Consider the following 25,213-nt stretch of genomic DNA (forward strand, 5'->3'; position numbering starts at 1 on the left):
TGTATACATATGTGTGTATATAGATTACTCATTGATTTAATATGATGTGCCGCATGCCCCCACACACACACTAAGAAAAAGAAAAAAAAAAGCTCTTCACACAAAATAATGATAAACCAACAATGTATATGCCTTGTTTTCTCGAAATAACCTGTAGTAAAAGAGCAGATAAACAGTTGGTGGACCTGAAATAAATGACATGAAAATATCTAAAATAGTAAAACCACTACTGTTATTACGACTCCATGATAATGTAAAAAAAGGGTGCGAGTCGATGGTGTTCTATAAAACTTGCCCATTTTGTTGTTGTCTAAAAACTGTTTGTGTCACTGGCAGCACACTGACACATAGGATCGCTGCTCTTCCTCCTAACGTTCTGCAGACAACATGCACAGGAGTGATATTTGCCTCCCTCCCCCACACACTCTGGTCAGTCAATCTAACAAACAAGTTGCCTTGCAGTGGCTCTCCTATTGTCCTCTGCTGAAGAGCCTTGTTTTCATGACAAAAGCATCTCTTCAGACCTTCGTTGGGGCCATTTGGCTCCCGCTGTGGCTTGGATGCACAAAAAGGCCAAATGGCCCCACTGCCGAAGTTATAATGTTAAAGATATCACACTATTCCTGTCCTCTGAATTAGTAAAGGCCAATATGCCGTATCTGTGAAAGACTGTTGTTTTATTCCACATCCTGCAGGGTGACCTTCATCTTATAATGAGCTGTTTTTCTCCACAACTCTCACATGACCCTGACTCATGGGAGCCTGGGTTTTTATTCTAGTCACAAAGGCAGAGGGAGGAAAAAGCATGTTATGCTTTAAAATATCCAACAGGTGGCGATATAACACAGCCTGTGTCTCTCACTGTGTGTGTGTGTGTGTGTGTGTGTGTGTGTGTGTGTGTGTGTGTGTGTGTGTGTGTGTGTGTGTGTGTGTGTGTGTGTGCGTGTGTTTTTGTTTTGTTTTGTTTTGTTTTGGGGTCTCCACTTTGTCACGTGGCTGCTGAGGTAGAAGAAGTCACCTCAGCTGTCTCGTGGTAACACTAATCAGAGGTGTTTCTGAATCTCCAGTTTGGTTTTTCTGTTTCATTTGGTACAGGCACATTGCCATGGCAACCTGGAAACCAGGGAAACTGGCTGTGAGATTCAGAGGTATATATACTAAAGAAGAAATTACATTAAGACTGAGATATAATACAGTTTTTTTTTAATAATATAAAAACAAATCACAGTAACAAATCTAATTGAACACCTTCTGAATTCTTATTATAAAAAAGAAAACATTAGAAAAGTGTGTTTTACTGTTCTGGTCCATCGTCCCCAATTTGAAATCAGAAGTAATGTGATTTCAAGATGACAGACCTTGTTAAATTACTCTCTGATTTAAAGTTTTTTTGCATTTGATGATTAAATAGTTTTGCTTGAGGTAAGTTTACTGTTGCTTCAGCGTGTCTCACTGCCAGCTCCTGTCCCAGACTGATGCCTTCAACAGCTCAAATTTTCCTTTTATTTCTTTTCAGTGTGTTTCAAAATGTCCATGATACTGTGTCTTATTTGTTTTCTGGACATTCTGACTTTTAAAAAAGTTATTAAAAATACTTTTGTGGGTTTCCGTCCTCAGATAGATGTGTTTGACCAGGGGAAGAATATATTTCGTCTTCTGCAGGTGGTTTATTCTGATTCAGCATTATGTGTCAATAAATACTTCATAGATTTTTTTTTAACAGAACTGTCAAAACAAATCTTGTTGCTATTTTAATATTCACGTCATTGATCATTCTTCTCTTTTCATATTTGTGGAACTGAAAAGTCCCTCTATATTTCAATAGATCTTGTACACCACTGACCCCGCTTTGGGACTAGTTGTGGTTTTGACCCTTGCTCAGGATTTGTCCTCTAACCTCGATTTGACCCCATTCCCACTGTCACAATGTTGGCTTGGTCTGGATGCTTAAATCTATGTTTCAATAGAATTTTGATGCTTGTAAAACAACACAGATTTGTTGGAATTTGTCTGGAAGGTCAATAAACAGCAGGTTACAGGTAGACAGTGATTCCTGAAAGAGAAAGAAAGAGGAAACCATTCCTGCTTTCTGTGAGTCAACAGAGGAGCTGAACTTTACCTCCATACTGAGCTGTAAATCACTGAGTCGTCGTCATTATGAGAGTCCACCTGCTGCACCCTGCAGCTGATTCTGCTGATGAGCATTTTTAATGCTACATAAGTAACTGTTGAATACAAAGTGGAACCATCGGTAAAAGAAACTCACATGGGAGATTTATTATCAGTATTAAGGTCAATATCTGCATCGATGGCTTCTCTCTCGCTCAATAGTGTAACCTCTGGGCCATCACTGATCTGTAATGGAGCCATGAAGCATTCAACAGGAAACACCATTCAGGATATATTATACCATCATCACCTTGTGAGAAGTCTCATAAAGGTTTTTTAGACTTTTTTCCAGGTACTATCGTACTGAATATTTTCAAACCAGGTCTAAATCTTTACTGGCGGTGTGCATGGCTGCTGCAGGACTGATGTTTTTACAGCCATCTACAAGGAGACTATATTGATTACTTTGTCACAAATATTATGTTACAAAGTCTTCAACTGAATATTTTCACAGTCTTAAGTGGAGATTAAACACTTCACCATTTCAGTCTGTACTGTTTCCACTGGCCATCACAACAGAGACTGAATAAAGAGGGTGCTGTTTCACTTTGTCACAGTCAAACACAAATCTGCAGTCAGTGTTTATTTGGCTTTTTTTTTTTTACTGGGTCAACAAGATAAGTCATTGCAACTTGCCAGTGATTACACTGATATACAAGATTCGAACCCACATCCCCCACACTCAAGGTTGAAACTAAACTTGATGCTTCGTTTGGTTACACTGGAAAATAAAATCTTAACAGGGAAGCAATAAATAAGGGGAGATTGAGTAAATACCTGTAGTTCGGTGTGGTTTTGACTATTTCAGCATTTAATTGACATAAATACAGACACCTGCAGAAGTGCACATTTACTGAAAATTTATTTCAAACATTTCATATTTTCTATTTCATTCATCTGTTGCAGTTGTGTGCCCATTACATGCAATATTTCATGTATTGTGGTTGCACTGACAGAAAACCAAAGCAGTGTGTTTTAAGCACAGACCAAGAAAGTGTGTGCAGCACATTCCAGGAGTTCACTTGGTAAGAATTTCACATTTCTCATACATTATTTAGGACTGTACTTTGGAAGTTTTCTTGTCTTCTCCTTATTTACATATCAATCTGATTAATCTCAGACATCTCCTGAACACTGCATCATATACATCCTTTGCTGCATGTTGGCAGTGATGTAGAGAGTAAACAAGAAGTAATTAACTGGTGATCCCTCCAGTCTTCAGGCTCTTGAAAATTTAGATCGCAAAAATAGAGCAGTGAATGGATTTACACTTTACTGAAGACACTTTATAATTGAAAAATTATCCATAGAAGAACTCAATCACTTATCAAAATAACATCAAATGAAAAAGATGGAATGAAAGACAGCTAAGTGATGAATGTAAAAGGCAACAACAGTTGCACATGGCTTGGCAACAGTGAAACACCTGCTTGACAAAAACTACCTGATGTATTAAGGCAAGTAAAGTTAAATTAAGATGCAGTTCGATCAAGATATACACACCATTTTTTACCTGAGTGAAGTGTGTTTTGTTTAGTTTATGTACTATGAAGAAACTTTGCGCATGATGATTAAGAAATACAAATAACACAAAGCAAGATCTGAAACACCACAGAAAAGTTCACATTGCTTTTTACAGGATTGAAAGCTATTCAGTGAAAAGACACGTCTCTTCTTCATGAACATATAGAAATACGGATTGTCAGGACTGTTACTTCAGGCCATAAACTTCACATTAAGTGATTGATTTTAATCCACAAGAAGCAAAACAACTAATGGGATCTTCATTGTCGATGTCCACGCTCGTTCTTGAAGTCCACAATGAACTTCCAGGCTTCCACGTAATGTGCCAGGCTGATCTCCTCTGGGAAATGCTCTTCCACTTCTGGAGGAACATCCATGTCTTTGCGCTCCATGTAAGCCACCAAGGTTTCTTTCATGCTTTAGGAGATAAAACACAAATGGTTTTTAAAAATGGAACGCTGGTTTATAAAAACAATATTTCAGTAACAGTAATGTTTTTGTAATTGATTACTATGTAGTTAGAATTATGTTTGGAGCTCATAATTACCGTTTTCAGTTTAAAATGGGACTGATTTTTCAAATCAAATCAAGATAATTTTCACAAAACAACATTTTGACAACACCATCGCCTCCAAAAATAGTGAGCTACATGAGCAGATATTAGATTTTCTTGAGCACAAGAAATGTGACTTTGAAGTTGGGAAAGAACAACATCCACTGCTTCTGAGATCTAAAATGAAAAATATATGCTACGACTTGCTCAGTCCAAACTTTAACAGTCTACCGCCAGTGAGTGTATAAGATGGACAGAGCATTCGTGACATCATCCGTTTCCTGTTTCTAATATCTGAAAATGAAGCCAGCTTGGAGGCGGACATGTTGGGTTTTTGGAGCCAGACAAAAAAGGACAGCGAGGGGGCGGGGCTTGAGAGAAACAAGGGGTGAGGCTGACTGAGCCCAGGACTGTGGTGTTGTGTGATAATGTGATGGTCTGCTGTAAACTGGTTCCATAGTGTTTGCATATCATTAACTTGTCAATAATAACTGTTTACAGCGTTCATGTGTTTGACCAGGACCAGCCTAACAGTCCATTACCGCGCTCACGTTGTCCATGGACTGAAGGACACAGGTCCACAAGCAACGCTGGGAAAGTGTTCTTCACATCCGCCAGCAGTACCATGCCGCCGTCCAGACCGGGTCGGGGGTAGACAGATAGTGCATGGATGTTTTAAACCAGACGTTATTCTCTTTCTTTATGTATATACGAGTATGTCTCGTATATTTCCGTTTTATGTACTGTATATTTTTAACCCAGTGGTATTTAATGCTGGATCTGCCTGTCTTGTCTTTTCAGTATTTATTTATGTAAGATACTGAACACTTGAATTTCCCTCAGGTTTAATAAAGTTTATATCTATCTAACTAGCGCGCAGTATCCTGGCTCTCTTTGGAGATTCACAGGCTTGAGGGTTCATGGAGAGAACCACCCGCTGGGCCACCTCTAGGCCCTGCCAGCAGCCGCAAGAGGTGCTTCTCCCCGGCCACCCAGCAAGGCCGGCCGGCGCTAACGGTGCTTTCCCCCCAGTCACTTGCAGTTGTTCTCCCTGGCCCCCAGGCACGGCCAGCGGCAGAGTTTACCCCGGGATCGGCTGTGGTTAGCAAGAGAAGCCCTGAGCCTGAGGCTGAGGATGGATAAAAGAGGGACAAAGCAACCTGGCTCCAAAATGAGGCAGAACCCAATGAGAGCCAGGAAAACAAAACCTGTTGCTCATTTAAACTTGGTTAAACTTCATGTTCAGGTCACCACGCCTCAGAAGAAATGACAAAGTTTTGAGTAACACTACATATCACATTTACTGCTAATACTCTGTAAATGCAAAGATGTACTTACAGAAATAACTGGATAACAGAATCCTTTGAGGGTCTTTTAGAGCAGTTAATCCAGGAAGTGTTCATGATTACAGTGTACCTACAACTAATTAAGACAAGCCAACAAATTGAGTAACTGTGGAAAATAATTGTAGGGGAACTTAATGTTAATGTCAGCTCCTTAATGTAAACCTCCTGAAAGCAGCTGGAAGGATCTGTCAATCATTCCAGAGCAGACCTGTCAATCAAGTAGCCACGCCCCCTCATTATGAAAACTTTAACGCTCTATAAAACATTTAATGTTGATATATTTTCAGATGAATCACCTGATTTCCCTTCCGGACCATGAAATGCAATGAAAAAAAAAAACTACTCTGAGCTGTAGAAACTCAGCATATCCAGTTTTATTGATATAAGTTTTAGTCTCTGGAGTCACAGCCTTTATGGAGCCATGCCCTGTTGGACTGTGATATTGCAGGTTTTTGACACTTCCGGGTGAGCTTCTTTCTTTGTTTTTTTGGAGCCACATGCTTCGTCCATACTGTCAATGGTTACCACTCAGGATGAGGAATTTATAATTTATCTCTGGATCTTTTAAAATCTCTTGGCGGCGCTAGTTTCTACAATTCCTTTGTCTCAGGTTTAACTGCATAATCTGATCAAACCATTAATATATTTGAAGCACTCATTTTACCTCCAGTCTCCAGGCCTGTAGGTTTCAGGTGCCTTTGGATTTTTCAGCACGAGCACCAGGAATTCATGCATCTCCAGAAGGAAAACGTCAGCTCTGTTCTTTGAGAAAAAGCCTGCCAACAGCCTGCGTTCTTCTTCACCAAGAGGCTTTTTGTACTCTTTTGAATCTGGAAATGGATCCTGAGAAAGACAGAAATATCTTGAATCAGCATAAAGACGTTACATATATAGTTCCAACTGTGATAACCAATCACTGTGCCATTCCTACCTTTTTGAGCTGGAGCATATTTTCTGATTTGAGCGAGGCCAGCAGCTGCCACAGTGCCACACAGTGCTTCAGACAACACACACTCAATGCCTGCGGGGCAAAAATGAAGCAAAAACACTATTCTTTTAATGTGTGTCCAGCACATAAACTAATTAAGTCCTTGTTGATTAAAATTAAAAAAAACTCAGATTTCAACATGATAGCACATATGTCAGATGACACAAAAGTAGCACAGAATATTTTTGTAAATACGTTAGAAAACGTTCTGGTTGTTCTGTGGAAACGAGCAAACTTGCAGTAAGATAATATAACCAGTATCTCAGATAGGTCAACCTTGAGGACGTGCTGAGCCATCTGGTTTCCCATCTGCAGAACCTCCTCCAGGTAGCAAGACAGCTGCATGTGCGGCTCTCCCCCAGTCATTGCGAGGAAACCGAGGGCCACTTCCAGCGTGCGCAAGGCCTCACACACATCACTGTAGGAGCGCAGATCTCCAGCCACAGCAACCAGGGTGAGAGCCTGAAGAGGTTCCTGTTGGTGTGAAGAGGAATATCTTCAGCAACATGAACCCGGGTGATAAGGATCTGACTTTTCTTTGCATCAAAACGTACTTGTCTGATTTTGGTTTTTACATCCTTAAGGATGATCTCATAGTTGCGATCATGTCTGTTGACCAGCGTTGGAATTCCCTGTGGTACAAAGACATGAGCATGAGCGAAATAGTGTCTTCACATTTTTTCTCCAAATGTTCAGGCAAAGCAACGAGTGCCTTAGTTGTGCTTTTCATTGTGCTCACGTTTAGAGTGATGAGAGGTTTGCCCTGCAGGAAGCGGGAAATGATCTGCTGTTGGATTTTGGGCAAGTTGTACTCATGGATGGTTTCCTGACCCCTCTCGATGCTGTACTGGGTGTTGGCCAGAATCAGTGGCATCACGTCTCTTTCCATCTCATAATGAATCACATGCAGGTCAGTCAGATCTGCAGGGCTCACTTTGTAGCTGGGAGAGGCATAAAAACACACAAACACAAAATCGTTCGTGTGTTTGAGGATATATATCTTCCAGGATTGTGACATTTAATTTCATGTTTTAATAATTTTTATTATCTTTGAATACAATCTGAATTTATGTGAGTAAGTCACACACTGTGCTCATGCATTGCAAAGTTACAATAATGAGGCAAGAGCTCCCCCACCTGGTTTCTTCTCCAGTGTTCTTGTCAACACAGTAGATCAGGTCGTTGTGCAATGCAATCAGGTAGCTGACGAGAGCTGTGGAGCAGAGGCCTGGGCCTCGTCTTTGCGGTAGCAGCACCCTGAAGTCACTTTTGAAGTCCAGGTCCTTCTGGCAGAACTCAGCTGGGATCTTAATCTCACCTGAACACCATTTTAATCCAGTGTCAAACGAAGGAGTTGTACAACATGAGTGTAACAGAAAAGGAGGAAGTCTGGCTGGATAGTGTGTGTATTTACCGTTGGTTTCCAGAGAAACTCTGAGCTGGTTCCAGGTTGTCAGGAAGATTCGGATGTGTTTCTTGTACCAGGCTTTCAGAGAAACTGCACACAAACACATTTAGTAAGTTTACACAGGATGTTTTATTCCTCTTAAAAATCGAATAAAAGTTAATTCCGCTCTAAATTCCGCTCTAAAAAACCAGCTGGTTGATTTGCCTACAAGAGCAGAATTATATGTAAACTGAACATGACTTTATTCTGATCGTCCTGTGTATGATGGTCCGTTGTGAGGAGATAATCTTCCAAGATGGAGATCAGCAGTACGACTCGTATGGAGAAGATTTATTTAACGGGAGCCTTAGAAGAAATGGATATAATGAGAAGATCAGATGTACAGCTGCATAACAATGCGGACATTTCTAAAGCTGTAGCACCAAAGTTAATTAAGAAGGAAAGAGAAAAAAACTCGCCAGTAACATATTTTGTTTACTTCCAATAGACCTAACTCGGTCACGTTCACCCCCTGTACAATCAGAACACTTCGCTGCTCCCAGCATTGAAGAGGAAATAAACCTTTGTTTTTCCCATGTGAACATGAAGCTCATATATATGTAGCAGGATGAGCTCTGCTCTGTCGCTCACACAGCTGACTGACAGTGTGATTGGTGAGCGGTGCCTTGAGAGAGCAGTGTGCATTTACCCTCCGGCCCACAGCCGCCCTGCACTTCCTCATTCAATACTAGATCTAGCAAGTTCACCTATTTAAAGCAACATCACCCCGGTGCTGTTCAGCAGCCGCTCGATACTGCGGCATGTATGCAGCTCTTTACTGCTGACTGGGCTAAATCTGTTACAGAAGACATCTGGGTGTTTATTGCAGCAGGTATGATTTCGTACTCCACTGTGCAAAATAAGGGGTTCAAATACATGCTGAACGTTACTGAGCCTTGCTATGAAGTCCTGTTGAGCTCCCACTTCGGTGCAATCGTACCAAGACTTCATGAGCAGGAAATGGTAGAAACCGTGGGTGAATTATCCCAGGTATCCTGTGTTGAGCTCACTGCAGACAGGTGAACGTCCAGTGAAAGCTATGGAACTATAACAGCTCAGTGCATCAGAGCGGACTGGGGATGAGACGCCCTGTGCAACAGGCATGCCCCTTGTACGAGACTCACACAGGCACTCACCTTTTTTTCAGGAAGATATGCCTTTAATTGTTTAACAAAATAAACGGAGTAAAAAGTGATTTCTGCTTTTTTTTTTTTTTGTTGATTCGAAAAATGATCCGATCCGAATCATGAGTTTCTTGATCTGTTGCACTCCTAGAGAATACACTAGTACTTCCTACAAGGTTAAAACAAATCACTGCTTTTCAGGAAGGTCTCCAACCAGCATGTTGCCAGTTATTCTATGACTTACAAATGACCTGAACAACTTCAATAAGCAGTGTTTCACACCCTCGGCCAAAACAACAGGGCTCAAAAGGGAGATGTCACACCACAGTGCATTTTGGGATTTGCAGGAAACTGACACATTGTTTACAATGGCTTCTTTCACACAGTGTCTCTGTGCTCTTTTTCTCTTTTAACAAGTTAAAAACATGGTGCAAACTTGCTGTGTTATTAAATGTTTATACAACCAATTTGGAAAAGAAAGGGGGGCAGCAATTTTTCTCATTTCCAGTCTGGGAGCAAAGCCAAAGACCTTGGGTGTCTGAACTAACAAAGGGACGTCAAATGGCCTGTCTTATTAGAGCATGTGTGGCCCCTTTAAGAGACGTGGTGTGTGCACATAGCTTGACCAGTGTGGGGAAGTGACAAAATAATGAAATCGGCAATTGGAGTGGTGGTGTGATGTTTGAGAACGAGTCGGTCATTTGAACAGTGAGAACTGGTTCACAGCTGTCTACGAGTCGTTTGCATGTGCAAGTTGCCGACGCTGCCTTCATGTGTCACCTGTGTGTCTGAGTCTGAGCTGCCAACGCTGCCTTCATGTGACTGTCTGACATCTCAGAGTTTCCGTTTTCTACAGCATGCTCCAGTCACCTGCACACAGCAGCTCACTAGCAGAGGAGGTCAGAGGAGGTATGTCTGGAAACAGGAGCGGAGCCGGTGCTTCGGACTAACTAGTTTCCCAATTAACTGGTGGCTCGTCTCCTTGGAGTGGTATTTCGGGCCTCGCTGGGAGGAGGCCCCAGGGAAGATGTAGGACATGCTGGAGGGACAATGTCTCTTGGCTGCAACCAGCCCTGGATAAGTGATAGATGATGGATGGGTGGCTGGACATCTCTGCCAAACCAAAAGATGACTAGGTGAATGATTGGATCCCCGTCACCTTCCAGCTCTCCGCTCACAGCTTTGAAAAGCAATAAGAACTCAGTACGTGTGTTCATCACGTATACCTGAATGCTATCCAGTCTGTCAAGCTGGTCTTTCTCCTATATGGCTTGTTGGATTTCACGGTACTGTCTGCTGACTGACTCATTGCAACTTTAAGATGCGTTCACACCGAACGCGATTTTGCGTCAAAAAACGCAAAAATCCGAGAAGTTGAACACGCGTCAACTTTTAAGTCCGACGCTGAACAACGTGACGCGTCTGTGGTGGGAAGGCGGGACTTCCGGCCTTTAACTGCGTTAGCTTAGCATCGTGGCTGACCCTGTTGAGCGAGTGGTATTTGCTTAATAAAGCCAGACAACGACGCCGTCGGCGGACAGTACGCTGTGCCTGGGTGCACGACATTATCCACAGACGGTCGGAGTTTGGTGAGTTTCACCGTTCGCTTCAGGAGCTGTGCCAGAGTCGCTTTCACCGGTCCCCGCTCCCTGACCTACGTCACCATAGAGAGGCTCTCTGATTAGTTTGCCTCAAAAACGCGACGCGTCAAAAGTTCAGATTTCCCAACTTCAGCGTCGGCCGCAAAATCACGCCGTCAACGCCAGAATGCCCTGACGCGCCGCGAAAACGCGTCTGACACCTCGCGAAAGCGCAGCGAGTTTCGTTGCCGGTTGAACGCGCGTTCCCCATTTTTTTCAATTATATTTGGACGCAAAAACGCGAAAATCATTTGGCAGTGTGAACGCAGCTTTACTGTTCCACCAGGTTTTACATTCCTGAATCACAGTGTGTGGGAGATTTACAACTGTGCTGTTTCTTGAAGTATGACACAAGAAATGGATAAAAAGAGCAAAGTAAACTCTAAAAATAAATTATGATATACCAACAATGTATGCACTTCATGTTCCACACATTATCTGCAATAAAAGCAGATAAACAGTTGGTGGAACTGCAAAAGTCGCGAGGTGGAGGTAGCAATTCTACCAATAACTTGTTCACTATATAAATAAATGAAATGAAATTAAACCAACCAGTGTAGTTTGATGGCTGCAGCTTGGAGAGAATTTAAGGTTGCCCATCGCTATCTGGTAAAAAACGCACTGAAAATTGAAGAATGAAGAAATGCTCCCCCTTAAAAATTTACCACCAGCCATGATTATTACCTCCGCCAAGGAGGCTATGTAATCACGTCGGTTTGTTGGTTTGTTGGTTGGTTGGTTGGTTTGTTAGCAACATTAGGGAAAAGGTTATGGACGGATTGCAATGAAACTTTGTGGAAAGGTGGGTCTTGGGCGAACTTAGAATTCATTACATTTTGGTGATGATTCAGATCACTGTCTGGATCCAGGAATTTTTTGAAGGATTCTTCATCATTGAGAGATAGGGCAGTCTTTGATAGGAAGGGGAATTTCGACTAATTTCCCCGCCGACTAGTCGCAAATTTTATTTGCGACTAGTCGACTAGTCTATGAGCAAGAAAACCTGCAATTTAATACCCATATGCGGTGTCGTGCCAGGAATGCACTGGATGCGGAAGCGCCGCGCACGCTGCGAACGTCTCTGCACAGGCGCCTGGCTGTTCGTATTGGAGGCGTATCTGCTGCCTGCGCTCTCCGCACTGGTCACACATCGACTGTACTCGACTGGATCTGTCTGCTCTCGGTTTTCACATTTAAAGAACATTTTAAACATAACAAATGGTGCTCGCAGCGCTCGCGGCTCGCGTGAAAAATAGAACGAAGCGGAGCGGGCACGCTGCAGAGTGCGAGACGCGTCGCACGCCCCGCTCCCCTGCGCGTTGTGTGCGGGTAGTCACGTAGGTTAACATGGGAGGCGATCAGAAACTCAGTGCGCGGCGCTTTCGCGTCCAGTGCGTTTCCCCCGTCGGATGGGCGGGGAGCCGTGCGGAGTGGTGTGGTGCCTGTATGTGGTGTCAGACGGGGGGAGAGTTGTGGAGCGGTGCAGCGTGGTGACCAACGCACAACGTACACCTATGCGGACATGTGAAGCATGGACGGGCCATGCAGCGTTTAGCCAACTAGTAAAATACTAAACGTTTCAGAAATGAGTAGGCAGTTAAACGATTAAACGATTAGCTGTGCACATCCCTAGTCTTTGACATAGTTGGGCATAACTCAACAATAAATGACAAGGGGGCTTAGCAAAAAATTACAGTGTAAGTTCTTCAATGACTCTAACAGATATCAGCTGCTTTTCCAGATCACGGAAGTATTCCGGATACCAGGATCCAGAACAGACAAAAATAGGGGGATTCCGGAGTATCGGTCACTGTGAGGCAACACATTGAGATATGAACATGCAACAAACAGCTTTCTCCCATACATTGTTTGTGTCGGGGAGAAATAAAATGTTTTATATTATATAGTGTTCTTATTGTTGTTGGTGACTGATTTGAGCTGTGGCAGAGGTCTGCACTCTCTGAGTGCCAAATTCTCGTTATTAGATCTAATAGCAGATGAAACAAGAAGGCAATATCACATACATCCTTCCATCCATCCATTTTCTACCGCTTATCAGGGTCCGGGTGGCGGGGGCAGCAGTCTCAGCAGGGATGCCCAAACTTCCCTGTCCCCAGACACTTCCTCCAGCTCCTCTGGGAGGATCCCAAGGTGTTCCCAGGCCAGCCGAGAGACATAGTCTCTCCAGCGTGTCCTGGGTCTTCCCCGGGGTCTCCTCCCAGTGGGACATGCCCGGAACACCTCCCTAGGGAGGCGTCCAGGAGGCATCCTGAAGAGATGCCCGAGCCACCTCAGCTGGTCCCTCTCGATGTGGAGGAATAGCGGCTCTACTCCGAGCTCCTCCCTGGTGACTGAGCTCCTCACCCTATCTCTAAGGGAGCGCCCAGCCACCCTACGGAGGAAGCTCATTTCAGCTGCTTGTATCCGGGATCTTGTCCTTTCAGTCATGACCCAAAGTTCATGACCATAGATGAGGGTGGGAACGTAGATTGACCGGTAAATCGAGAGCTTCGTCTTTCGGCTCAGCTCCCTCTTCACCACAAAGGACCGATACAACGACCGCATCACTGCAGCCGCTGCACCGATCCACCTGTCAATCTCACGCTCCATCATTCCCTCACTCGTGAACAAGACCCCAAGATACTTAAACTCCTCCACTTGGGCCAGAGTCTCTCCACCAACCTGGAGAGGGCAAGCCACCTTCCTCCAGTCGAGGACCATGGCCTCGGATTTGGAGATGCTGATCCTCATCCCTGTCGCTTCACACTCGGCTACGAACCGCCCCAGTGCATGCTGTAGGTCTGGGTTCGATGAAGCCAACAGGACGTCATCATCTGCAAAAAGCAGAGATGAAATCCTGTGATTCCCGAACCAGACCCCCTCCGGCCCCTGGATGCCCCTAGAAATTCTGTTCATAAAGATTATAAACAGAACCGGGCAGCCCTGCTGGAGTCCAACATGCACCGGGAACAGGTCCGACTTACTGCCGGCAATGTGGACCAGACTCCTACTACGGTCATACAGAGACCGGACGGCCCTTAACAAGGGGCCCCGGACTCCGTATTCCCGGAGCACCCCCGACAAGACACCACGAGGGACGTGGTCGAACGCCTTCTCCAAGTCCACAAAACACATGTGGACTGTGTCACATCACATACATTTCTGACATATTTAATTCTTCATGGCCCGCCCCAACATGCTCCTCAAAAAAAAGGCGCATTTCTTGACCCGAACCCACCCTAAACCGTGGGTTACCCATAGGGGCCACAGGTTAAAAACAGCCCGTGCATCACTACATCAAGGACTCTGCCTTTGCAAAATCACTCTTATTATTGTTTTAAATGTTCACTGTATTGAATGTTTATATTGATAGCATTGTTTAACCTAATTCCAATTGAGTGAAATTTTCTTTTCTGTTAGTGCTTGCTGTTTCATGTTATTTTAAGAGTGAAAAATAGAGTAATAGATTTGCTTGAGAATAAATCACTGTCAAATTCCTGGCTCATCTAGGAACAAACCTTGGCTAATAGAATTTCCTACAGAGATTGATTAGAAATTATTCAGAATGCTTATTTGAGTGTGTGTGTGTGTGTGTGTGATCATTGATCACACCAATTCAAAGCCTTGAGCTGACAGCGCAAGTACAATACCTGCTTTGTGACTGCCAAGAAATTCTTCAATGGAGTTAAACGTCACTTCGGTGTTTTGAAACTTCTTAACCAGATCCCTCTGGAGTGCGAGGACATCAGGAAGGTGTTTCACCAGTCGTACCTCAGCTTCCTGAAAATACCACCAGTACATAAAATTACTTGGTTAATGTTCATGAATTGGTAATGCATGACAAAAAAATCAAGATTTTATGAGAATGGTTGCATAATGATGCTCATCTTGTCATATCAACACATTAGTGTAGTTATTTCAGAGCTACATGGTACACACAGAACAATTAATGTCATACAGTTGTTGAGGTTTGCAAGTCATTTTAACCTAATTTCAAGCTGAAAATATTCCTCTTGAAAAAACACATAAAAGAGCAAACCCATTTTGCTTTGTGTCGAAAGAGATATGAACATTTTTGAAGCAGAGTGTCTTACCAATAACTTCTCAAACATTCTGTCTCTTCTTTACAGGAGGATTTCAGCTGTAGTTTTCTTACCGTATGCAGGAACATCCAGAGTACAGGCAGCCTGTCTTTGCCATCATTCTGCTCAACGATGTGGGTGAGGCTCAGCAGAGACACTTTCTCTCTGCAGGTCCACACAGCAGACCCGTGGATCACAGAGTTTGGGGGGAGTGAGGCCAAGAACTGACGAGGATCGCCAAATATTAGCTTCATGACTGAATTGGCAGAAATGCGGGAGTCTGCCCGAATAAATGCATTTGCTTCCTTTAGCTGTCGGTCCAAGCGCTGTGGGACAGAATCAGAACTTAAACCACGGCCTTCCTGCTATGAGGCAAAAGCACTAGCCACTACTTTCAATAATGTCATTTAATTTATTGAAGTCCATCCATTCCCAATATCAATTTATCCTGTTCAGGGTTTTGGGACGCTGGAGCCAATCCCTGTTACTTTAGAGTGAGGGCACTGATCCATCAGACGATCACTCACTATATTAACAGTTTGGGGTAATTTAGTGTCGCCAATTAACCATGCATGTTTTTCTCTGTGGGAGAAAACTCAAGCACAAACAAGCAAACTCTACACAATGTTGGATTCAAACTAATTAGATTTAAAATCACAACCTTCTTGATTTGAACCAACAGCACAAACTACTCTGTCAACGTTCAGCACCTAGATCGTAGTAAACTGGTTTATTTGCTCCATAAAAGCTTTTTTTACCTTTAGGTGTGGGGCGATGGTGCTGCTCATTTCCACCTCCCACCCATTTCTAGCCTCTTTGGTGGACAGGACATCATTGTAAGGAACAGGCCCTGTGAAAAGAAAACCAAGTTTGTGTTTAGCAGTGAAAGAAAAACAGTGTATACTTGGAGCTTAACATATGATAAACAGAATGATCTGAGCAGTGCTAGAAAAAATGTTTGTCTATTCTCACAAAGGTAAAAAATGAGATAATTCAAACCCTAGATTCATTGTTAGAAGGAATCACTGAACGTAAGTTCATTATAAATAATTGAACATAAATTGCATTCCAAAACGAAATCACTGTTGAACTGAAGCAAACATAAAATACTGAAGGGTTAGAATATGGCCCAGAGGCAGAAAAAACAGCAAGATGAGGTCAGATAAAGTTTACTTTTGTTTTGGAAGGATTCCCTTTCTTCAAAAACAAAACAAAAAAAAGATACAGCAGCAGTATAGATTTTATTTCTTACATTTTTGCTGCTGTTGGGGTTCCAGTAGGCTGTTGATGAGCAGGTGAACAACACTGATCGTATCATCAGTTCCTTTACCCAGAGACCTGATGAGATGTTTCATGTCTTCCCTCAGGTGTGCGAGCAGGAACGCTCCAGCGTCACCGACTGGAGGCTTGATGATAGCAGAGATAGACTGGAATCATAGAAACAGCACTTGACTGAATACCCCCACTTCTGAATGACTCTATAGTATTAATAAGTATGAATAAGACACCGGAAACCATGACTTGGTGTAATGAAACTACCTGTGGGTGACTGTAGGCCCCAAGCAGCATTGCCATGTGAGTGATCATGCGGATAATGGTGAAAGGAACAGGTGAAATGCTCTTGGTGTCCAGCATGTCTGGATTCTGTCTGCGTCTGGGGTCACCAAGGATGTGGCCTGTCTGAGTGCGGTCACCTCTGTCAGAAAACATTGGACAAATTGGTGGAAACTGCAAATATAGACTAATTGTTGAAAGGTTATATTTCATCTTCATTTTTTGGATCACTTACTGCACATTCACTCGTTGAAATCCTTGCAAAGCCTTGTGGTTGCGTCCTCCAATCGGAACGCCACAATCAAAGCAAGCGCTTGTTTCCCAAGGCTGTCCACACTAGGAAAAGGCAGAAGAAAGCAAGAAAATGTAAACTAAAGGAAGAACACCTCAAACTTATTAAAACCCATATAATTATTCATGAATAAGACAGAACATACCTCGCCAATGGTACATGGGTGACCATTTTGGCACTCTGTGGTAACAATAAAGAAACATTTCATGTGTAACTGTGCTACTTGCTTCAAAACATATAAATAATAAAGTCGAGATGCATAAGTTTAATGTGTTGAATACTCACTGTACCACTGCAGTGGTCCTAAAGCCTGGTGAGCCACTGCCAACATGTCTTCTGGCATTGTGGGCAAGAAGGCTCCCTAAAGCAACAGAACGAGAAATTCAATTTCACTTTATTAAATAACATCCTAATCGTCATCACTGAAAGCAGGTAGAACACATACCTGCATGTTGGCCGGTGTTTTTGCAAGCTGCAGCAGAGGACCTAAGATCCCCTGGTTTGCACAGACCAGGACAGCAGCCAAGTGGACAGTTAAGTCCACCGACACACAGTCAGCACTGGAGGCTCCAGGAGGAAGAACCAGCGGCCCGAGTTGGTTGGTCACCAGACACTGAGCAAAGGTCTTTGCTTCATTGCTGGCAAGGATTTTTGATGTCTGGATGTAAGTCTGCAGGGCGTCCACTTGCTGTCGGTACATACATTAAAATATGTTATTGGCATGATCAAGACTGATTTAAGTTACTGTGAGCTCTCCCAGTCTGTATGCAGCTCCAGCAGTGCCATTTCAGGGCATTGATTGGCTAGTGGCTTCTACATTGGTTCTGACTGCTCCACCCTGTCTGCACCTGCTCCAAAATCTGAGTGAACAAGAGTGCCATCATGCCCTCCAGTCACCTACTGTCAATACATGACTGTAGCGTTACATAGTCCCAATGCTGATGTGTTTCAGTCACAGAAAGAAGCGCCAACCAATATTCTACTGAATGAGTGTGGTTACAAGGGTGTGTGTTTTTTTTTGCTTTTTTAACCTGTCCTGTCCAGCATCAATGCAGCAGAATGGAGGTCTGGCTGTTGTAAAGTGCCCAACAGATTTACTCTTCCACGAGGAGTTATTAGGTATAAAGGAAAATAGGAATAGGAAGAAGGCCCCGGAGGGGACCCCCGGCAGCCAAGAGCCCAAAAGCCGAATCCACCCACTCAGGCAGAGGACTGTACCCAGGAGAACCGGCCTCCACAGGCAAGTACCCGCCCCAGGCCAGTGGGCCCCCCAGCACTCCAGCTGCATACCCTGAGTGTCAGGGTATCACAACTTCCCAAACCATAACAAACAATAAACAAAAACATAAAGACCAGGGGGTCACGTGATGGCGGCGAAGTGAAAACAGCGTTTCGGTAGAGGCTCCGTGCCACTTGGCTTTATTTCTTCTAATATCCTGACAATCTCCTGAGTTATTCTCTGATATTTAGGTGGACAACACGGGCTATGTCCCTAGAAACATTTTGGCCACAATCTTTTGACAGCATGGGGAAACCTCGGAGGGTAAAGGACAAAAACGTCGCACCTTCGGCTGACAGTGACTCGCACCAAGATGGCGATGGGCCCGCTAGCCCCGATGCTAATGATGCTACGGCGGACCTCGATCCTGCTATGGCCAAGGCGTTTGAGCTAATGACCGCTAACATCACTAAAGTTATTGACGAGAAGCTCGGACCTCTGACCGAAACTGTGCGCCAGAATGCGGAGGATATTAAGTCCGCCAACTCACGTCTTGACCAGGCGCAGGCTCGGATGGTAGCCTCTGAAGACTCCATTCTGGCGTATGAAACAAGAATCGGACAACTCGAGAAGCAGGTCAGTGTCTTGTCGGAAAAGGCGGATATGGCTGAAAACTACAGCAGGCGTTTGAATATTCGCCTCTTGGGACTAGCTGAAGGAACTGAGTCGAGTCAGCCGGTGACGTTTTTTGAGTCGTGGTTGCCACAGTTTTTAAAGCTACCAGCGGATACTGGGCGCATCCCGCTGGAGAGAGCGCATCGGATCCCTGGACCAAAATCACCTATTGGCAACAAACCCCGGCCGCTGCTCTTACGCTTCCACGCTTTCCAGGATAAACAACGAGTAATGGAGGCGGCTCGCCGGGCCGGCAATAACAACGCTCTGGTTTTCAACGGATCCCGACTTTTTTTCTTTAATGACTTCTCCGCGGATTTGGCGAAGAAACGCAAGGCGTTTGATGCCGTTAAACGCAAACTACGGGACCGAGGAATAACCTACGGACTGTATTACCCAGCTACTCTGCAAATCTCCCACGACGGTGCTAAGAAGAGGTGCAGTTGTCCGGAGGAGGTCGAAGCCTTCTTGAACTCCCTGACTGACTCATAAAAGTACCGGTACATGCCTCCGTTTTTTATGCCCGTGGTTATTATGTTGCATTTTGATTGACTAAAAATATCTTCATTGATGAAGCCAAGTGGTGCAAATGCAAATTGTTTAGTTGTACAGTAATACACTATTTGATAACAGTAGGATATGAGAATGGTGTCCCTTCTTTTTTAGGGAATGACCCTTTTATTTTCTTTGCTCTGTTACGTTTTTGTTCTAATGTTATGTGGTTTTCACACTTGTTCTTTGTTGCTCAGATGGGGGATATTGCTTATTCTTTTCATCCATTTCTTGAATACATTTTTGGTCCACATTTATTTGCATATTTTATCTGCTATGTCAGCGCCTATACTTCTACTGACTGTTGTTTATGGTTGGCTCTAAAGTGAAAATTAAAATATGTTCGTGGAACGTGAGAGGTTTACAAAAATCTGCCAAAAGAGCAGCGATTTATTCCTTTTTGAAGAGGGAGGAGATTTCTGTTGCATTCCTTCAGGAAACTCATACTATGAGCAAGGACTTCTCCAAACTTTGTAAGGGGTGGGCTGGTCAAGTTTTTGCTTCTTCATACTCATCTTATGCCAGGGGGGTGGCTATTTTAGTTAATAAAAAAATCCCTTTCATAGCTACAGATTCTTTTAAAGATCCTTTAGGACGTTTTGTCAGGGTTTCAGGGACACTTTTTGGTCAGACTGTTTCATTTTTAAATCTGTATTGCCCTCCTGGGTATTCTCCTGACTTTATTTCAAAGGTTTTTTCAAATTTTGCCAATTTAACCTCAGACCATTTTTTTGTAGGGGGCGATTTTAATTGTATTCTTGACCCCTCTATTGATAGACTCTCAGCTCATAAAAACTTATTTGTCTCCAAACAAGCCAAAATGCTCTCTTCTTTGTGCAAAGATATAGGTTACGTTGACGTTTGGAGATGTTTTCATCCCACAAACTTGGAGTTCACATTTTTCTCTGCTCCCCATAAAAGTTACTCCAGACTGGACTACTTTTTTGTCCCCTCAACTAATATTTCTCAAGTTCTATCATGCTCAATTGGCAATATTATACTTTCTGATCATGCTCCAGTCTTTATGGTCTATAATTTTACCAGTAACTGTGCTCTATCTAAATTTTGGAGATTGCCCACCTTTCTTCTTAAGGATGACCGTTTTATTTCTTATTTAACCTCTGAATTGAAAATGTTTTTGTCCATTAATTAATCACCGGCAGGAAATCCCTCGATTCTTTGGGAGACTTGTAAGGCCTACAGTAGGGGCCTGATTATCTCCTATGTGGCATCCAGGAAGCGTCAGAGAAGAGAATATATTAATGATCTTCAGTGTGGCCTTGCTGATTTGGAGAAGAGATACATATCCACAAATGATCCTGAATTACTCACTGAAATTTCAGCTTCCAAAAACAGCTCTGAATACATTACTTATAGAACAAGCAGAATACTCTTTGAAATTTACTCAGCAAAAACTCTATGAATCAGGAGACAAACCTGGAAAATATCTTGCAAATCTGGTTGAAAGGCGATATGCTGCCCAAACTATTGTTTCTATTACTGGCTCAGATGGCTCCAGGCTTCTCGATACAAAATCCATTAATGCCGAATTTGCAGCTTTTTATTCAAACTTGTACAAATCAGAGCAACCTCACAATGCCTTAGATCTTATGCACACTTTATTTTCAGAGATCACACTTCCACGCATCACAGATGTCCAGAGACAGAGGCTGGATGCCCCAATTACCAGAGAGGAGGCCCTTTTTGCATTGAAATCATGCCATCAGGAAAGGCACCAGGACCAGATGGATTTGGATCTGAATTTTATAAAACTTTTGGTGAGACAGTCATAGACTCCGTTCTAGCCATGCTAGACCATTCATTTACTCCAGGTGTACTTCCTCCCTCTCTGAGGGAAGCTAATATTTCTCTTATTCTTAAAAAAGGAAAAGACCCAGAAAAGTGTACCTCTTATAGACCAATATCTCTACTCAATTCAGATCAAAAATTACTTTCTAAAATACTTGCCTTACGGTTAGAAAAAGTACTCCCTGATGTTATTCACAATGATCAGACTGGTTTTATTAAGGGCCGAAACTCGAGTGATAATGTGCGACGACTACTTAATATTATTCAACTTCTTCATGGCTCCAATGATCCAGCCTTAGTAGTTTCTCTCGACGCAGAAAAAGCTTTTGACCGCGTGGAATGGACCTATTTATTTTTAGTTCTTTCTAGATTTGGCTTCGGTGATACTTTTCTTAAGTGGATTCAAATTCTCTACAACTCTCCCACTGCATTTGTCATTACGAATGGTTTTAAATCTGATTGTTTTTCCCTTTTCAGAGGCAACCGGCAGGGCGACCCTTTGAGTCCTCTGCTCTTTGATCTGGCTATTGAGCCACTAGCCCAAGTAATTAGACAGAACAAATCAATAACTGGCATATCCGTGAATGATAAAGAACACAAAATTTCTCTTTATGCGGACGATGTGCTAATTTTTCTGTCCGATCCTCAATCGTCCATTTTGACTCTCACTCGTGTTATTTCTTTGTTTAGTGAATTTTCTGGCTATAGAATTAACTTCTCCAAGTCAGAGGCGATGCCACTTGGATCCTTAGTATCTGTTCCTACATTACCTTCTTCATTTCCTTTCCGCTGGTCTCCTTCAGGATTTGTTTATCTAGGTATTTCTATAACCCCTTCTTTTGAACTTTTGTATAAAGCCAATTATCCGCCTCTTCTGGATGCCATAAAAGCAGATTTAGATCGGTGGGGAACTCTGCCTTTGTCTTGGCTTGGCAGGGTCTCTCTGGTGAAAATGTTTATTCTACCTAGATTACTGTATCCTATCCGGATGATACCACTTTTACTGACAAATAAGGTTATTAAGTTGCTTGAGGGATGGCTGAGTTCTTTTATCTGGAGCAAGAGAAAACCAAGGCTGAAATTGTCTAAACTCCAAAGACCTGGTTCTGATGGGGACCTTGATGTGCCCAACTTCAGACATTACCAGCTAGCTGTACATTTATACACGATCATGCACTGGTGTAAGAATGATGCCACTTCAGTGTGGTTAGATATTGAATCCGCTCAGTGCACCTGCCCTCTCTGGAACCTTCTTTTTGTAAAACAATCAGTTAAAGAACTGTGTTCCAACCCAATTTCCATAAATACTGTTAAAGCTTGGAAAATGATTTGTAAGTTGGAAGGTCGCAGTAATATTACGTCCTCTCTGGTTCCAATTGTAGATAATCCTGACTTCCTTCCCGGCTGTAAAGATGACGGATTTAAACTTTGGGTAAACAAGAGGGTCACAAAACTAGGTGACCTGTTTGTAAACCAAGAAGTGTTACCATTTGTTCAGCTACAGCAAAAATTTGGCCTTCAGAAAACAGATTTTTTTAGATATTTACAACTCAGACATTTTATCACCAGTGGCACAAAATTAATAAATGACTTATCTGTGGTGGAAAACTTACTCTGCTCCCACAGTGGTAAAAAGTCAATTTCAATATTTTATAAAACGATAGTCTCTACTACTCCCCCAGTCTCCATGTCTGTAAAACTAGATTGGGAAAAGGATATGGGAATATTAATTGATCCAGAGGTTTGGTATGATGTTTGGGAAAAAGCTTCCAAAATATCCATCTGTAATCGAACTAAGTCAATTCAATTTAGGATCTTGCATCGTATACACATAACACCTGTTCTTAAACATAAGATGGACTCAAATTTTTCTCCACTGTGTTGGAAATGCAAATCTGATGGACTCAAATTTTTCTCCACTGTGTTGGAAATGCAAATCTGAGGTTGGTGACTATTTCCATCGCGTGTGGTCCTGTGTCAAAATGCAGAATTATTGGTCTGGTGTGGTGAAAGACTTGTCTTTTATATTTAATACCATAATACCCCTGGATCCCAAACATCTTCTACTCGGCCTTCCGGACCCTCGTATTCATTCTAAGCAGCACAAACGACTGTTTAATTTGTTGACTTTTGCTGCCAGGAAAAATATTTTGTGTTTTTGGATCAAAGACTCGGCTCCTACCAAGAGAACTTGGCAAAATCTTGTAATGGAATGTATTCCTAGTGAATTCATTACTTGTATGTTCACTTCCTCATCTGATGCTTTTTATTCCACCTGGAACCTGTATTTGACATTTATAGGCCCATCGAAATCATCTTACTTGCTTAAGGGATTCCCTTCACGCTGACTGTTTTGTTTCTGTCTTATGCTGGCTGACATATTGCAGTGCTAATTTGTACTTTTTGTTTTGACTATGTGTATGTGTATCCCCCTTTTGTGTTCTATCTGAGTAACTGTTGTGTGTTTGAAATTGGATTAAAAAAAAAAACATAAAGACCAAGACTATTAGAAATATACCTGCTTCCAGTGTGTTGTCTTCATTTGAAAAACGTTTTTTTTTTTTACTTTGGTCATAATGGTGGTACTTGGAAACAGACGCGTCACTAGCATAACACAAGGCACGCAGTTGCATGAGGGCCCATGACGTCGAGGGGCCCTCCCAGGTAGGGACCCGAGCTGAAGGGGGGCCGCGAGGGACGGCTGATATCAGTCAGTTTCAATGACAAATTAAAGGCGCTACACTAGACGCTGCAACGACAGCGTGTCGAAAATCCCCCGCATGGGGCCCTTTCCGAGTACTCACCGGTTAGTTGCTGGTAGGGGGCCCCGACAGACGGCGGATATCAGCGACACAACTTGAAATCCCCCGTATAATTTACACTGACACGTCGGGAACCTACCTAATGGGGCCATAGCTGCATTTGCACTTCATGCCACTAGGTGTGCTGTTTGCATGGTCAGCCTTATTTTACACAGACACCACAGAAGAAGAAGGGCCCCTGAAGTGCAGGTTGTCTCTGCATGTTGTGAGAAAAAGCCGGCAGGACGTGGTAATATGTTCAATGATGCGATGCAGCGTTTTTTCAGTAAGAAAGAAGAACTGAACGAGCGTTTCCGCACATTTTATTTACTTAGTAGCAGTTAAGCTGTATCACAAGTCGTTCCTGTACTCAAGAGACCTAGATTCTCAGTGGCAGACACTGGCTCAGCCTCATGCCGCCCGGACCCTGACAGACGAATTTACAGAGAGAAAAGCCAGGAAGGTGCAGCTGTAAGATAAGCAGAGACAGGCAGAGTTGTTGTGTATTTAAATGATCAAGAGCTTCTAATCTCTTGTTCTGGTGCGCCGTCACCACATAGTTAGGAAGCTGAGCTGTAATGCTTGTCCTCTTTCCTTTTTTCTTCTCTTTTTTTCCACACAAGACCATTTCCAATGACTGACAGATATTTGACTTTTATGGGCGTTTTTTTTTACCTTCATCTGAGAGTTTTTTTTGTTTTTTTTTTGTCTGAAAAATGTGTAATTTCTGGCATTGGGGGCACATATAAGAATTCTGCATGAGGGCCCAGTGCTAGGTAAATACGCCACTGCTTGGAAAGCCTAATTTTTTCTGAGGTGGTACTTGGTTTGAAAAGTTTGAGAAACACTGTGTTAGACTAACGCTGATCTGTAGTAGGCCTCCTGATGCTCTTGTGTAATTTCATACCTGGATTCTCAGTTTGCACGCGCTAGTTTACTACCATCTATATTCTCTAACAAAAGTCTGCAGGATGCCCCCTCTGTCATATCTTTTTGCAGGTGCAGTAGCTGCTCGCCTGGAGTGTCGATATTAATTAAAAAAAAACCATCAAATCGTTGCACTCTCTTCCTTCTCTTCACTCTTTTTTTTTTTTTTTTTTTTTTTTTGTCTGTTCACAAGTTTGTTTCTTCCACTTTCTGTCTCTTTACATGTCTTTCTGTCCCCCTGTCAGGTCCAGCAATATCATGTAGCAGTACTCAAAATAAATAAAACTAGAAATTGGCAGTCAGAGAGTGCAGACCTCCGCCACAGCTCAAATTAGTGACCAACAACAATAAGAACACCATATATAATAAAACAACATTGTGATCGGGGGTGTGATCGGAGCAGAGCGCTGCGGCGCCTCTCTCTCTCGCCCTCTCTCCCTGTGTGTGTGTGTGTGTGTGTGTTTATCTGAAAAGGAAAACCGAAAAGCAACATAATTTATGTTATTTTACG

The 25,213-nt window shown here is 42.9% G+C and overlaps 1 protein-coding gene across 1 annotated transcript in view; it reads right to left on the bottom strand.

The window, feature by feature from the left end:
- Positions 1-3,014: 3,014 nt before the first annotated feature.
- Positions 3,015-25,213, bottom strand: part of LOC115386771 (E3 ubiquitin-protein ligase rnf213-alpha-like) — a 56,364-nt gene continuing 34,165 nt past the window's right edge. Inside the window, 17 exon segments of the mRNA XM_030089241.1 lie at positions 3,015-4,110; positions 6,257-6,435; positions 6,524-6,613; positions 6,857-7,054; positions 7,135-7,212; positions 7,320-7,521; positions 7,718-7,898; positions 7,995-8,078; positions 14,442-14,571; positions 14,948-15,199; positions 15,632-15,723; positions 16,126-16,300; positions 16,413-16,569; positions 16,663-16,763; positions 16,865-16,899; positions 17,005-17,080; positions 17,165-17,407. Of these exon segments, the coding sequence (XP_029945101.1) occupies positions 3,954-4,110; positions 6,257-6,435; positions 6,524-6,613; positions 6,857-7,054; positions 7,135-7,212; positions 7,320-7,521; positions 7,718-7,898; positions 7,995-8,078; positions 14,442-14,571; positions 14,948-15,199; positions 15,632-15,723; positions 16,126-16,300; positions 16,413-16,569; positions 16,663-16,763; positions 16,865-16,899; positions 17,005-17,080; positions 17,165-17,407 (2,430 nt within the window). The 3' untranslated portion in view covers positions 3,015-3,953.

This window comes from Salarias fasciatus, chromosome 4, assembly GCF_902148845.1.
Source record: "Salarias fasciatus chromosome 4, fSalaFa1.1, whole genome shotgun sequence".
In the NCBI taxonomy this organism is placed as follows: domain Eukaryota; kingdom Metazoa; phylum Chordata; class Actinopteri; order Blenniiformes; family Blenniidae; genus Salarias; species Salarias fasciatus.